At 50.8% G+C, this 16688-nt stretch overlaps 1 protein-coding gene across 1 annotated transcript in view; it reads left to right on the top strand.

Annotated features, from left to right (window-relative positions):
* Positions 1-16688, top strand: part of LOC122696620 (epididymis-specific alpha-mannosidase-like) — a 41239-nt gene that overhangs the window by 9513 nt on the left and 15038 nt on the right. Inside the window, exons 4-9 of the mRNA XM_043906880.1 lie at positions 2944-3116; positions 3510-3598; positions 4390-4567; positions 10265-10463; positions 14056-14246; positions 16067-16205. Of these exons, the coding sequence (XP_043762815.1) occupies positions 2944-3116; positions 3510-3598; positions 4390-4567; positions 10265-10463; positions 14056-14246; positions 16067-16205 (969 nt within the window). The remainder of the gene's footprint in view (positions 1-2943; positions 3117-3509; positions 3599-4389; positions 4568-10264; positions 10464-14055; positions 14247-16066; positions 16206-16688) is intronic.

A 16688-nucleotide genomic window follows, 5' to 3' on the forward strand; every position in this document is an offset into this window, starting at 1 on the left:
CTGGTTTTGGTATCTGGGTGATGGTGGTCACATGGACTGAACTCTGATGATTTTTTCCTGTGTAATTTTCTGGAATAGTTTGAGCAGGATAGGTAACAGCTCTTCTCAAAACTTTTGACGGAATTTGCCTGTGAAGTTCTCCTGCCATGGGTGTTTGTCTGTTGGAAGATTTTGTGAATACAGTTTTGGGAATCTGTGCTTGTGACTGGCCTGTTCATATTTTCTATTTCTTTCTGGTTCAGTTTTAGAAAGTGATATTTTTCTAAGAATGTGTCCATTTCTTCCAGATTGTCCATTTTACTGGCCTATATTTCCTCATAGTAGTCTCTCATGATCATTTGTATTTCTGTGTTGTCTGATATAATTTCTTTTTCATTTTCAATTTTATTGATTTGAGTCTTTCTATTTTTTTGATGAGTCTGGCTAATGATTTATCAATTTTGTTTAGCTTCTCCAAGAACCAGCTTTTTGTTTTATTGGTCTTTGCTACTATTTATTTCATTTCTTTTAAAATTTATTTCTGTAGTGATGTTTGCAATTTATTTCCTTCTGGTAACTTTGGGGTTTTTTGTTTTTCTTTTCCATTTGCTTCAGGTGCAAAGTTAGATTGTTTATTTGATGGTTCTCTTGTTCCTTGAGTAGGCTTGTATTGGTATAAACCTCCCTCTTAGCACTGCTTTTACTGCATCCCATAGGTTTTGAGTCACTGTGTTTTCATCTCCTAGGTCTTGATAAACACTCTCAAGACTTAGTTTTAGACAGAATATCTCTATGGGGGGATGGCGGTTTTCTCACCAGCTCAGAGGACAGGATGAGCTGAGTGTGGGCAGCAGGCCCTGGGGGTGTGAGCTCATCTCCTCCCTGAGCTGACCCGTCCCAGCTGCGATTCTCAGCAGAGGCCTGGAAGGGAGGCGGGACACAGGGGGCGTGTCCCCAGCCACCCCACCCTCTGGGAGGTAGCCCAGCTCAGGTCACATGGGGGCTGGGGCTCCCCTAACTGCAGTGACAGAAGCAAATGTCCCCGAGAGGGAAGGACACGGCTGGGACAGTGCTGCGAGGAGCCTGCTGCCCTGGTTACTCCGGCCCCAGCTCTCGGCCTGTGCCTACCCCCTCCCCCTCCCAATACCAGTCACCCCCTGTCTCCTGGGTGCCCCTCTGTTCCACCTCCCTCCTCTCTGACTCCTCCTCAGCAGGGTTAAAAACTGGAAGGAAGCAGGTCTCTGCAGCTGAGGCAGAGACCACAGTTCCGATGCCCCCTTGGCCTCTCGGGCACCTTGGCCCCTGCGCTCCTGCCCCGCCCTGCATCACTGGGCGGGGAGGTCTTGACCTGGTCTCTGTGCTCATTAGGACGCTGGCTCAGCTGCATGAAGGTGACAGTGACGTGACTCAAGTAAGAGGGAAGGCTGCTTCTCTCAGGGCGGGGGTGGGGTGTGGCGCGCTGCTCTGGGCCATCGGGGTCACTGCTCCACAGAGTAATGGGGCTTCCAGTAGCTGGTGTGTTTCACTCTGCCACCCCACAGCCTGTCCCTGCCTTCCTCGCATGGCTGAAGGTGCCTCACCCCCCTGAAATATCATCTCAGTTGGGAAGAGGAGGGGAATGAAGGGAAGAGGGCAGTACATTCTCGAGAAGGTGACCCTGAACTACCTTCATCGCTTCTGGGCACATCCACTGTTCAGAACCTCATCACGTGGTCTGTCATCCTCAGGAGGCAGGGGATTGCAGGCTTCTGCCAGGAGTCTCTTGCCCTGCCCTAATTAGGAGGGGCGGTGTGGTTCTGTTACTAAAAGGCAGAGGGGAGAGTATATGTTGGGCAAAGATCAATTGTTTTATGCATTAATCACCTGTTCATCTGGACCTCAGGAAGGTTTTCTAACAGCGTTGAGAAAACCTGAGGTACACTGATTTGTCATTAAGATATTTACTGCTTCCTTACAAAGAACAGGGAGAATTTACAGACTGATTCTGCAGCCCACTGATGTTTCTCATATTCTCATATCCTCTCCCACATGATCACAGAACGGCTGCCACAGCTCCAGTCATCAGGAAAGCAAAGGGGAACAAGGGGACATTTCTTGCTGAAACTTTTTAAAACAGGAAATGTGTGAATTCTTGCCCTGAAACCCAAGCCAGCTAATGCCAAACATCTTTTTGGCTATAACTATTTGCACACCCACTTCTAGTTCCCACAGAGATGGAGGAAAGAATCAGGCAGAGGTGGATGATCTTTCCATGACCTGTGACCAGTTATAAGTCATCCCTTGGGTCTGGGTCAGTGTCCCCTGATTGAAGTGAGGATACTGAGTGTGGAATTCAGTTCAGTTCAGTTCAGTTGCTCAGTCGTGTCTGACTCTTTGTGACCCCATGAACTGCAGCACGCCACGCCTCCCTGTCCATCACCAACTCCCAGAGTTTACCCAAACTCACATCCATTGAGACGGTGATGCCATTCAACCATCTCATCCTCTGTCACCCCATTCTCCTCCTGCCTTCAATTTCTCCCAGCATCAGGGTCTTTTCAAATGAGTCAGCTCTTCACATCAGGTGGCCAAAGTATTGGAGTTTCAGCTTCAGCATCAGTCCTTCCAATGAACACCCAGGACTGATCTCCTTTGGGATGGACTGGTTGGATCTCCTTGCAGTCCAAGGGACTCTCAAGAGTCTTCTCTTCAGTTCAGCTCTCTTCACTTCAAAAGTGTGGAATCAGTGTCCACCAAGTCAGCAGCTCCAGGCCCGCCCTCCTCAGGCAGACCATATGGGACAGAGTGTGCCCTCAACGGACTACTGAACCCCCGTCTCAGACCCACCATCCCCAGGGCTTCCTCCTCTCCTCCAGCTGCTTCTCCTTGGTCTGCTCTGCTTCCTGAGTCCCCTCTGCTGCTCCCACTGGTCCCCGAGTTCTCAGAGCCCTCTCCAAGTCCAACTGCCTGGCTGTCTCTTTGCAGAAGGGCACAGCTTTCTCTACGAAACATTTGCGGTCCGGCCACGATTCTCCTGGCAGGTGGACCCATTTGGTGCATCCGCCACGACCCCCACCCTCTTTGCTCTGGCGGGCTTCAATGCCCACGTCATCTCCAGGATCGACTATGACCTGAAGGAGGCCATGCAGGATAACCGGGTGAGTGGTGAGCCGTATCTACTCATCCACTTTCTCACCATCAGAACTGAAAAACGCTGCTGCACCCTTATTGATGGTGATGAGCTCCCTGTGTCTGGGGGCATTCAAGCAGAGTTAGAGAGAGACTGGCTGGCAGGCCCTGGAAGAGGGTCCTGCCCTGAGGAGGGTCAGATGAAAGTGCAGGCAGGCACCGTCTGGAGGGCCAATTCCTCCACCAATGTGGCTTTGGGAGGTCAGGGGGAATCTAGAGGAAGGGGCAGCAGAGGGAGATCTTGACCATGAACCACTGAGAGGAGCGGGTGTGGGCGGCTAGGAGACTCGGGTGGGGTCTGGGGAGGGGAGCCGGCAGCCGCGTCACCCCTGGGCCTCATCCTGTTCCCTCCGGGTCTGCAGCAGCTGCAGTTCGTGTGGCGAGGGTCCAGATCCCTGTCGGCGCAGCAAGAAATCTTCACACACGTCCTGGACCAGTTTGGCTACTGCTCGTGAGCACCTGCCTCGGGCCAGTCCCGGTCCCAGCACCCTCCCTCGACCAGCTTAGCCACGCCCCTCATGGCCACGCCCCTTTCCCCTACTCAATGCTGAGGGCACGCACTGAGCACCCATCTTACAGAAGAAACAGCTGAGGCCTGGACACCCAGCCAAGGCCCCGCGGTAGCAGCCTTAGGGCAGCAGCACTGGACTCAGTACGCAGCACCAAAGCCTCCATGTCCTCGGTCTCCCTGAGTCTGAGGATTTTGTAACATTGCTCTGTCTTTATATAGAATTCTGTGATTCTGTTCATCATGACGTTTGTTGCATTATTTTTTATTTGAAAAGTGTGAAAATCGCATTATATCGTTACTGAGATTTTTACAAGCACGAAGTTCTGTGTGAAGGTGTGTGTCTCACGTGCCTCATTCTGGTCCCAGCCCTGCTCGGGGTCCTTGGAATCAGAATTGAAGGGCACAGAGATAACCGAAAGAATGAGTGATCGCACGAACTGCTCCTGATCTACGTGGAGGAAGTGGGGCCCAGAGGTGGTGGGCTCCATGGAACAGCTGAAAAATAGGGTTGTAGGGTCACGTGCCCAAGGTCCTGCAGGGCTGAAAGGTGACGCCTTCTGTCCACAGAGCTCTCATCTGCCCACCGCTGCCCTGTCCGCCCTCTGATGGGAGACAGAGGCCCCAAGCAGGGTCTGCAGGGCCAGAGGCTCTGGCCTGGCTGAGTCCTCCCTCTTAGACCTCGGGCTGCTGCCCCTCTCAGGGCAGATCCCTAACACTTGTCTCTCTCTCAGCGAGGGATTTTACTGGGATGGCGAGCCAGTCTTCCCAGGTCCACCCACGGATGGCCTGTACCCCAGCATGGAAATGCCTGTCACTGAGAACAGCATCCCAAACTTTGCCAGTCTCCTCCTGGGCAATGTGTTGGCTCGAGCCACCTTGTTCCGGACACCACACGTCCTCTGGCCCTGGGTAAGTTGGGGTCCCAGGCCCTGGTTCCTCAGCTCTGTGCAGGGACTGCTCTTATGTGTCCGACCTCAGCACCTGGGTCCACCCCTGGACTGTGTGTCCTGTTCTAGCCAGGCCCGTGCCCATCCAGGCAGTGGGCCATCCCAGCCCCGGCTCAGTCCTCCTTCCCTGCACCCCGAGTCCTCACCCAGGCTACCAGCTCCTCCCCCCACCCAGAATGACCCCCACGGTCTCTGCCTCCAATGCAGTCCCTCCCCCACCCTGGCTCCAGCTCCTCCCCAGCCCTCCCATCCTTTCCCCTTCTCAAAGCTGGGAGCAGAGGCCTCGGCCTGAATCCTGGCTCCCAACTCAGGGGCTGTGAGACTGGGAACATGAGCCTCACCTTCCTCATCTGTGAAATGGGGATGATGACAGGACCTGCTCCATTGGCTTGATTTGAGGTCAGATGGGAAAGACACCCCTGGGGGACAGTGCCTGACACCCAGTCACCATTGCGGTCACAGCCAAACTGGATGGAGCACCCCCTGTTCTACGTGATGTATGTGCCTCCCCCATTTTCTCTGCCCCACTGGGCACAGGGGCAGTCCCTATTGGGTCCTGTCTACTCATAAGGGACCGAGAGCCAGAGAGGTTAAGGAAGCTTCCTGACGCCACGTAGGTACCTAGCAGGGCCGCTAAGAGAGTGGAATTTGTGCTCAGAGCTGTCAGAAACGCTCCCAAGTAAGAAAGCATGTGTGCATGCATGCACCCACGGTCACCGGGCTGCGCACTACATCCTCACGACTTGTCTCTCAGATGGAAACATAACTTCTGCCCTCTGTCAAGCATTTAGCCTACACTGCAGCCCCTGTCTTTGGATCTACCAGTATGTTCTCTCCATACATGAAGTTATTTTCCACATATTTTCTGTTTTCCTTTAATTCACGTATACCTGAGACCATATAGTATTTCATCTTTCTCTGTCTGACTTGTTTCCTGAGCATAATGCCCTCAAGTTCCATCCATGCTGTTGCAAATGGCAGGATTTCCTCTTTTTATGGTGAATAATACTGTGTCCATATATGACATGTTCTTGATCTCTTCATCCATTGATGCACATACAGGTTGATTCCATATTTCTTGCTGACTATAAATACAGCTGCAATGAACATAGGCTTGCAGAAGTCTTTTCAAGTTAGTGTTTTTGTTTTCTTTGAATAAATACAAAGAAGTGGGATGACTGAATCACATGGTAGCTCTATCATTAGTTTTTCGAGGAACCTCCACACTGGTTTCCATAGTTGCTGGAACAATTTACGTTTAAATCAACAGTGCATGAATGTTTACATTTCTCCTTATCCTGACATACATTTGTTGTTTCTTTTCTCTTAGATGATAGCCGTTCAATAGGTGTGAGGTGGTACCTCTGTGTGGTTTCAATTTGTTCAACATCTTTTCCTGTGTCTGTTGGCATCTCTCTGTCTTCTTGGACAAATGTCTACTCAGGACCTCTGCCTATTTTTTACCTGGATTACTTTCATTATTACTACTGATCTATATGTGTTCTTTTTATTTCGTGTATTATACCTTTTCAGATTTATGACTTGCAAATGTTTCATTTCATAGGCTGTCTTTATTTATGAAGTTTCTTTGCTGTGCAGAAGCCTTTAGTTTGATGTAGTCTTAATTGTTTATTATTCTCTGTGTTCTCTTTCCATGTAATGTCAAATCCAAAAACTCATCATCAAGATTGATGATGAGGAATTTACAGTGTTATGTTTTCTTCTGGAAGCCCTTATAGTTCTAGGAGTTACAATCAAATCTTTAATTAGCTTGACTTACACTCAGTAACCTCAGATATGCAGATGACACCACCCTTATGGCAGAAAGTGAAGAAGAACCAAAGAGCCTCTTGATGCAAGTGAAAGAGGAGAGTGAAAAAGTTGGCTTAAAGCTCAACATTCAGAAAACGAAGATCATGGCATCTGGTCCCATCACTTCATGGCAAATGGATGGGGAAACAGTGAAAACAGTGGCTGACTTTATTTTTCTGGGTTCCAAAATCACTACTGATGGTGATTGCAGCCATGAAATTAAAAGACGCTTACTCCTTGGAAGGAAAGTTATGACCAACCTAGAGACAGCATACCAAAAAGCAGAGACACTACCTTGCCAACAAAGGTCCATCTGGTCAAGGCTATGGTTTTTCCAGTGGTCATGTATGGATGTGAGAGTTGGGCTGTAAAGAAAGCTGAGCACCGAAGAATTGATGTTTTTGAACTGTGGTGTTGGAGAAGACTCTTGAGAGTCCCTTGGACTGCAAGGAGATCCAACCAGTCCATCCTAAAGGAGATCAGTCCTGGGTGTTCATTGGAAGGACTGATGCTGAAGCTGAAACTCCAATACTTTGGCCACCTGATGGCAAGAGCTGACTCATCTGAAAGGACCCTGATGCTGGGAAAGATTGAGGGCAGGAGGAGAAGGGGATGACAGAGGATGAGATGGTTGAATGGCATCACCGCCTCAATGGACGTGAGTTTGGGTAAACTCTGGGAGTTGGTGATGGACAGGGAGGTGTGGCGTGCTGTGGTTCATGGGGTCGCAAAGAGTCAGACATGACTGAGCGACTGAACTGAACTGAACTGAACTGTTTGAGTGCAGTGTCAGGTAGTGATCTAAACTCATTCTACACCTGAGGATGTTCAGTTTTCATAAGACCATTTCTGGTAGAAGATGTCCTTTCCCCAGTTTATATTCTTGCCCTTTTGCTTTAATGTAATTACCATATACACATGGCTTTATTTCTGAGCTCTCTATTCTATCCCATTGATCTATCTGTATCTTTTTTTGTCGGTACCAGAGTATTTAGCTTGCTATGACTTTGCAGTGAAGTACGAAATCAGGATGTACGATGCTTCTAGTTTTGTTCTTCTTACTAAAGATTGCGCTCACCACTCATGGTCTTTGTGGTTCCCGTAAATGTTAGGATTGGTTGTTCTATTTCTGTGAAAAATGTCATTGGAATTTTAAAAGGTTTTGCATTGAATTTGTAGATTGCTTTGGAAAATGCAGCCCTCCTCTTGCAGTCATGAGCTCAGAATATTTTCCCACTTACTTGCATCTTCCTCCATTTCTATCATCAGTGTCATCTAGTTTTTAGTGTACAGGGCTGTCACCTGCTCCGCGAAATGTATTCTTAGGTATTTTACCTTTTTGATGTAACTATAAATAGGATTGTTTCCTTCATTTGTCTTTCTGATGATTTGTTGTTAGTGTGTGGAAACACTAATCAGCAGGGGATTGTGTCTATTGATATTTTTATCCTTCAACTTTAATGCTTAAGATTTGTCTCTAGCATTTTCTATAGTCACTATTTTTATGACATCATTACAGCAGCCATTAGTGAGAATTTTATTTCTTCTGTTCCGATTTCCATGCTTTTTCATTGCTATTTGCTGCAGGTCTGATTTATAATACCACATTAAATAAGTGGTGAGTGGGATCATCCTTGTCTTTTTCCTAATCTCCCAGGAATAGTTTTACCTTTTATTCCATGAGTTGATGTTGGCTGTTTGCTTGTCATATATGGCCTCTAGTATATTGAGGTAATTTTCATCCACACCCACTTTGAGGAGAGTTTTTATCACAAATGGAATTTGAATTTTGTCTTATGACTTTTCTGCATCTGTTGAGATGATCATATAATTTTTATCTCACATTTTCTCACTGATTTATTTGAGGATGTTGAACGGTCCTTGCATTCGTGGAATAAATTCCTTGCATTCTGCTTTATGATGATGCAATATTGCTGTCAAGTATTGTTGATTTTGTTTGCTTTTATATTGTGGAGGATTTTTGCATCTATGTTCCTAGGACACATTCAGCTATAATTTTCTTTTCTTGAGGCTTCTTTGCCTGGTTTGGTGTCAGGGTAATCTTGGCCTTGTAAGATTATATTGAAACCTTTCAGTCCCCTTCTAGTTTGTAAAATAGACTAACAAGGATTTGTACTCCTGAATCCTTGATGGCAATACCAGACCAACTTACCTGCCTCCTGAGAAATTTGTATGCAGGTCAAGAGCAGCAGCTAGAACCGGTCATGGAACAATAGACTGGTTCCAAATTTGGAAAGGAGTGCATCAAGGCTATATATTGTCACCCTGCTCATTTAACTTATATGAAGACTACATCATGCGGAATGCCAGGCTGGATGAAGCACAAGCTGGAATCAAGATTGCTGGGAGAAATATCAATAACTTCAGATATGCAGATGGCACCACCCTTATGGAAGAAGTGAAGAGGAATTGAGGAGCCTCATGATGAAACTGAAAAAGGAGAGTGAAAAAGCTGGCTTAAAACTCAACATTCAAAACACTAAGATCATGGCAGCCGGTCCCATCACTTCATGGCAAAAAGATGGGAAACAATGGAAGCACCGAAGAACTTTATTTTCTTGGGCTCCAAAATCACTGCAGATGGTGACTGTAGCCCTGAAAATAAAAGATGCTTGATTCTTGGAAGAAAAGTTGTCACCAACTCAGAAAGCATATTAAAAAGCAGAGACATTCCTTTGCCAACAAAGGTTCATGTAGTCAAAGCTATGGTTTTTCCAGTAGTCATGTATGGATGTGAGAGTTGTACCATAAAGAAGGCTGAACACTGAAGAATTGATGCTTTTGAACTGCGGTGTTGGAGACAAATCTTGAGATTCCCTTGGACTGCAAGGAGATCAAACCAGTCAATTGTAAAGGAAATCAGTCCTGAATATTCATTGGAAGGACTGATGCTGAAGCTGAAACTCCAATACTTTGGCCACCTGATGCGAAAACCTGACTCATTGGAAAAGACCTTTATGCTGGGAAAAATTGAAGGCAGGAGGAGAAGGGGATGACAGAGGAGGAGATGGTTGAATGACATCACCAACTTGATGGCATGAGTTTGAGTAAGGTCGGGAGTTGGTGATGGGCAGGAAAGCCTAGTGTGCTGCAGTCCATGGGGTCTCAAAAAGTCAGACACAACCGACTGATTGAGCTGACTAAACAAGGATTTGTATAAATTCTTCTTCAACATTTGATAGACATGGCCACTGAATGCTGATCTTTGCTTTCTTGAGGAGTATTTGGATCCTGGTTCAGTTTGGTTCTAGTATCCATTTGTTCAGGCTTTCCATTTACACATCATTCAGACTGGGCAGGTTATATATTTCCAGGAATTTATCAGTTTTTCTACCTTGACATCTTTCTGAGGACGCTATTAAGGTCAGTAAATTCAAGCAAGCCATTCTGTTTTTAATTCCTGTTTAGTATCTTATCATAATTAAGGTTCTTGATAACTAAGAGCAGTGCTGGGATTAAAGAAACTGTCAGGAGGTGGAATCTGTCAGACACAGAAAACCACAACCTAAATCATCACACTTATGTGGAATTTTACAAAACCAGTCTCATAGAGAAGGAGATCAGATGTTTGGTGGCCAAAGGTGGGACTGGCGAGTGTGGAGAAGTGGGGGACTGTCTGGAACGGGCACAAACCTGCAGTTGTCAGACCAGCCAGCACTGGGGAACCACCCGAACCCGACAGAGAAGAGGACGCTCACAGCACAGGCCCGGGGCCGTGCTCGCCGCGGGGGGCGGGGGTGGTCCTGGGGAGAAGAGGGGCCCACCCTGTGCAGGCTGGGCTCTGCACCCAGAGGCGCAGGGCGTTGCTTCTGTCCCCCGGCTGCAGGGATGTGACAGGCAGTTCTTCAACGCCTCGCTGCAGTTCACCAACATGGACCGTGTCATGGAGGAGGTCAACAAGTTCACCTACCAGCACGGCGTCTCGATGGAGTACGCCACGCTGGGCAGCTACTTCCGGGCTGTGCACGCGCACCAGCTCTCCTGGCCGGTCCGAGACCAGCGAGACTTCCTGCCCTATTCCTCGGGTAGGAGCCTCTGGGTGGAGGGATTCGGTGCCAGGGCGGAAAGGGGCCCCCAAACGCGGTGCCTGCTCAGGCCTCTGCTTGGAGCCTGCTCGGGGCCCTGGGGGAGCTGCAGGCCCTGACCCTCCTGCCTGACCCCTCCACACTCTGCCGGATTCCAAGCTCCCAGAGCCTCTCACGCTGGCCACAGGCAGCAGGTCCCGTCTCTGCCTTTTACTCCAGTGCTGCCGGAAGGACTGCCCCGCGCCCACCTTCGCTTCCCACAAAGTCCTAATTGTCCTGGAGTGTCGCCTCCTCTCATCCCCAGGTGGTGCTTGTGGGCACCTGCCAGTGCAGGAGACACAGGGGATGCGGGTCGGATCCCTGGGTAGGGAAGATCCCTCAGAGGAGGAAATGGCAACCCACTCCAGGATTCTTGCCTGGGAAATCCCATGGACAGAGGAGCCTGGTGGGCTACAGTCTGTGGGGTTGCAGAGTTGGTCATGACTGAGCATGCTTGCATGCATGTCACCTCCTCCAGGAAGCCTTTCCTGACCTGAAGTCTAGACTGTTGTCTCCTCTCCCCCTCAGTGCCCCAGTTTTCACCCGTTGCCACAGAGTCATTATTGGGGGCCCTTGTCTCCCACAAACCTGTGTCCTGGAGGCCAGGACGGTTTTGGCTGTGGCTGGCACAGCCTCAGGGTGAAAGGTCGTGGAGTGAGCCCTGTGCCGGGTTGTGTGCACCCGTGGAACAGTCCTGGGTCAGGAAAGTGGGGACATTCATCTTGGTTAGTGCATCCAGTGTGAAAATGAAGTGAGATGAGGAGAGCCCATAGCCTGGTGCATGGGCCAGAGCCAGGGCTCAGCAGAGGCAGCTGTTAACAGTGACAGCAGCATCTCCACCCGGAAGGCTGGGTGCCATCCTGGATGCGGTGAGGGCACTCCGTGTGAGGGAGCTAGTCCAGGGCCTGATCGCCCTGGAGGAAGCCCAGCATCAGCGCCTCTTCCAGGTCCAGCCCCACCCACCTCCAAGCAGTCCCCCGTAGAAAATCCAGCTCCCCTATCTGCAAGCCAGACAGGAATTATGCACACACAGCCTCCCCCTGACAGCTGGGGAGGCAGAAACACCCTCCACACCCCAGTCCAGCCCTTGCTCAGGGCATCCGCGGGGGAAGGTATTGGCCAAATTATTGAATATCTGAAACCCTTACTGCATACAATGCCAGAATCCTTGAAGGATCCTTGTGGTCCTGCTCCCCTGTTTTTAAAAAAAAGAGGAGCTAAGGGGTATGAAGAAAGCTGAGGGCCGAAGAATTGATGTTTTTGAACTGTGGTGTTGGAGAAGACTGTTGAGAGTCCCTTGGACTGCAAGGAGATCCAGCCAGTCCATCCTAAAGGAGATCAGTCCTGGGTGTTCATTGGAAGGACTGATGCTGAAGCTGAAACTCCAATACTTTAGACACCTCATGGGAAGAGTTGACTCATTGGAAAAGACCCTGATGCTGGGAGGGATTGGGGGCAGGAGGAGAAGGGGAGGACAGAGGATGAGATGGCTGGATGGCATCACCGACTCGATGGACATGAGTTTGAGTAAACTCCGGGAGTTGGTGATGGAGAGGGAGGCCTGGAGTGCTGCGATTCATGGGGTCGCAGAGTCAGACACGACTGAGCGACTGAACTGAACTGACTGAAGGGGTATAGGCATGGAGGGGAGACTGCAGCCAGGACCCCATGAGCCAGAGCAGCCCAGGGACCCTGATCAGGCCCTACCTCCCAGCCAGGTTTGCCCAGCCCTAGGTCCATGGTGGGATCACTCAGCAGGAGAGGTCGTTTTAGAAGGGAGAGGTGAGGTATGTGTTTGTCCCCACGGACAGTTAAGAGACCCAGGCTCACAGCAGCATCCACAGGCTGAACATCCCCCAGGGGATCCGGGTGCCTGAGCTACGCCTCTCCGGGGCCTGGCCTCTCCCTGCCCTCACCATTCAGTAGGCACGGTGTCTCAGCAAGGTTGGCCCCAGGCGGTGTCTCAGATGTTCACCTGGGTTGAGATCACAGCTCTTGCCCCCACGGGCCGGATGGCTTTGGGTAAGTGATGTCACCGGTCTGAGGCTTGGTTCTGTCATCTGTGACATGGATTCTAGGAGGACTGGAGGGACTCCCACATGGTGGTCCAAATACAACCACTTCCCTTCTCATTTCCTTCCCTTCCGAAGAGACAGCAGGGTGGGCCCCCAGCTGCAGGGCTGGATCTGGGCTGGGTGCCACCCTGACTGCCCCAGACCTGGATTTGCAGTGCCTCTCAGGCCTTGGTCTTCTGGCTGAGTGGTGAGAAAGAGGAGCTACATACCTCTCAGGACACTTGCCCTTGGACCTCATCAGACTGGTGGAGGGCTGGCTCCTGGAGTAGTTGAGGGCCTGAAAGTAAGTGAGCAGGGTCCAATTGAGGTGGTGTGACACTGTCCTGTGGGCGTGGTCACACAGGAGGTGGGAGGGGAGAGAGGGTGTGGGTGGGGTTTCAATTGAGGTGGGTGTGGACACTGCTGGGTGGGCGTGGTCACACTTGAGATGGGAGGGGATAGAGGATGTGGGCGTGGTTACCAGGAGGCAGGAAGGAGTGTCTGGTCTGGGTGGGAGGGTATGCTGAAAGGTCCGGTGAAATGCGAGGTGGGTGTGGCCACTTACCCTTCCCCTGGAGAGGCATGGTTTAATCAGAGACTGAACTTCGAGGAGGCTTGGTCCTGACCTGAGCGCAGGGGAATCTATGTAGCTTTGACTAGTTGGGTCCGTGCTTGGAGCTGAGGCTGGGGTCGCCGGTGCCCTGACCTCTGTGCTCAGCTTCCGGGAGGAGCTGTGGAGGGTCCCTGCGTCTGGCCCCTCAGGATGTAGCCTTTCCCCAGTCCTCGCGGCTTCCCTTCCCAGTAGAGTCAAGGTCCTCTAAGGGAAGAACCTAGAATGGAGGCACAGCCGAGCCTGGGGAGGAGGCAGGAGGAGGGAACAGCCGGGACCCCTGAGCCACCTGCTGAGACCCGTCCCAGCCCCAGGGCGCTCAGACTCTTGCCCCTTCCACCACCTCACACTCTTAGTCCAGGGTCAGGACAGTGGCTCCAGGGCTGTCACAGCTCCCAACCCCTGCCGTCCTTCCCTGCTGAGCGTCCAGAGAGAACTGCTGAAATGCACGCCTTCCAGGAACCACCTTATCTCCAGAGGCACACTGGGGCTGCCAGCGCAACAGCCCTTCCCCTCTGGGTCCTGCCCCCTGGCCCTCATCCCTGTGCTAACTCCCCTGAGGTACTCAGGGCCTTTGCCCACAGGCCGTGCCAAGGGTTGAGGTGCACACTGGGATTCTTGTCCTCGTCACAGTCCTTCAGCACTCGGGCCTCTCCAGGCCTGCCCCAGCCCAGCCTGACCCTGCCAGCTGCCCAGGCCTTCCAGGGATCTTGTACCACTGCTGACCTGGCTGGACCAGGAACCCTGAGATCACCCCCTGGCCTAGGCTGTGTCCCTGGGGACCCGGGCAGATCCACCTCTGACCTCATCTTCCTCAGCATTTCCCAGGTGGGGATCAGGGGCCTCCGTGGGCAGGCCCTCCTACCTACTCCTGACCTGTTTCTTCTAGAAATATTTCACGCCTGGACCGGATTCTACGCTTCCCGAAGTGGTCTCAAGGCGCTGGCGAGGCGAGCCAGCGCTCTGCTGTACGCCGGGGAGTCCATGTTCACACGCCACGTGCTGTTGGTTCCGCACCCACACCTGGACCCGGCCTGGGGCCTGCAGCAGCTCCAGCAGCTCCGCTGGGCGGTCTCCGAGGTAACGCAAGGCCTCCCAGAGACAGGACAGGATTGGACCCTCCTGGGCTGTGTGCTTCCCCCTCTCTAGGTCAGCACACCTCCCTGTCCCTGGTCACTACAGGTCCACTTTACAGATGAGAACACTGAGGTCGCCTTGGTCACAAGATCTGTGCATGTTGAAGCTGCCTCAAGGCTAGGACCATGGCCTGCCAGGGTGCAGCTTGTGCTTCAGTAAGACACAGGGCCAGATTGACCCAGAGGGGAAGGGCAAGGTGGAGAGGCACTGATGTCCAATAGTCCAAGGCTGGGCTCAAACCTCAGCTCAGTTCTGTGGCCTCAGGCTACTGAGTTTCCCTCTCTGATCTCTAATTTCCTCCTTGGAAAATGAGAATCCTATATCCAAATCAATAATACACATAAGTTGTTGGGCTCTGTGCTGCCACAAAGGAAGTTGTTCATAAATCTGCATCTTACTTGTCTCCACTGTACCGATGGGAAAACTGAGGCCGAAGATCTCCTACAACTTGTCTCTTCACTAGTCAGAAATGGGCCACACTGCACATGACATTCATAGCCACTAAAAAGAATTGCTGGCAGGACTAGTCATTGTGCAGGGGGTGAAGGGGACTTTAGTATCTATCAGAGTGGTTGGCCATGTGGCTTCACCTCACAGGGACTCAAGTTTCCTTTCTGGGAAGAGGAGGTCATCCAACCCTACGTGGTACAGACAAGTAATAGGCCATGTGTGGGGCTTTTCTGGAGCAGGTTATCAGCACTTATTGAAAGGTTGTTGCTGAACCATGAAAAACACTGGATTCTTGTCCTCTGGATGAGAAGAAGTCAATCTGGGGCCAGAGACGAGGCTTGATCACTCAGAGCTTTTGTGTAATAAAGTTTTATTAAAGTTTAAAAGAGATAGAGAAAGCTTCTGACATAGACATCAGAAGGGGACAGAAAGTATCCCCCTGCCAGTCTTTAGCTGGATGTTATATAGCTACTAGAAATCTGCTAATCAGAGAAAGGAAATGTCTCAAAACTCAGAGAATGGCACCAGGCCCCTCCCCCACAACATTCATTGAGATAATATTAGCACCAGGTGAGTCATCCAGGGCCATGAAACAATTGACATGACTGTTGAAGAAAGGCAGATTTTTATGCACATATACAGTTTCATTAACATAGATTAAGAGAAGAATGTAAGAGTATAACATACTGGTTTGTCAAGTGGGTTCTGAGTCCTTAGGGGGAACCAACTAGAAGACAGAGTCTAGGGTAAATACATAGTACATTAACATAGCTTAAGACAAACATTTCCATAAGAAAAATGCATTGGTTAGCTCAAGGTTGGAGAAAAGTTAAGTTCAGGTGGAACCAGGTATCATTATGGCAACACAGAATTTTAAGAGAAACCTCTTTTTAAATTTGTATAGAGAAGGGGAAAAAATATAACACTAGTTTTTTTCCTCCTGCCCCTTAAGAGAGAGTTAAAAATGTCTGACATTCCTCCGTTTGGAGACCCCTGACCTTCCTACTTGTTACCCTCTCATTATGGGATGACTGGGTCATGGAGGGAAGCTGGGGAGGGCCCTTTCCAGAAGTCAGTTTTCTGTCCAGGGTCAGGGACACATTATGTGTTTTCCCAAGGTCAAAAACACTTGGGCAAGTTCATCAGCCTCTCTGACCTCAGTTTCCTCTTCTGTAAAGTGGGAGGAACCCCCAATTCTCCAGCAGCACCTGCTGAGAGGGAAGGAGAGTCAGGGCCCAGTGGGTGTGAGGACAGCAGGTGCTGAGCAGAGGCCAGCCTGACCCCACTCTTGTCCTGCTCCTGCGGGGGCCCAGGTCCAGCACCACGACGCCATCACCGGGACTCATGCCCTCAAGGTTGATGACATGTTTGTGGAGCACCTGAGCACCGGGATGCAAGGGGTGCACACGCTGATGGCCTCCATCATCCAGGACAGGTCTCCAGCCCACTCAGGTAAGCAAGGCCCCTGGGGGCACAGTGGGCTATGGTGGGTGTCCGCCTGGTCACACTGCCCAGCTCCGCCCTCTGCACTGTGTCTGGGTACAGTCCCATCCTGCCTTCAGAGTCTGGGGACCGGGGGTGCAGCATCCAGGGACTCTGCCCATGCAGACTGGTGTCGGGAGGGGAAGACTTTCTCAGTAAGGGAGTTAGAACTGTGTTCTTCCGTTTCCTGGTGGGGCTGGCTATTCCCATGAGCTCAAAAGGGTGACTGACTCCCCAAGTGAGGTGGAGGTGGAGACCCCAGAAAGGCACCCAGCCATGGGAGCTGCCCGTGCAGATGCCAGGGACTGGACAGTGTGTGCAGTGTCCAGGGATCCGGGAGTCATCAGACGTGGTCTTATCCTGGGGCACGTGGGGTGGAGGATGGAGCATAGAGAGAACCCAGGTTCATACCAAAGAGACCTCCAGTGCTGACCTTGGTTATTGACTCTGACC

Source organism: Cervus elaphus, chromosome 6, assembly GCF_910594005.1.
Source record: "Cervus elaphus chromosome 6, mCerEla1.1, whole genome shotgun sequence".
Classification (NCBI taxonomy): Eukaryota; Metazoa; Chordata; class Mammalia; order Artiodactyla; family Cervidae; genus Cervus; species Cervus elaphus.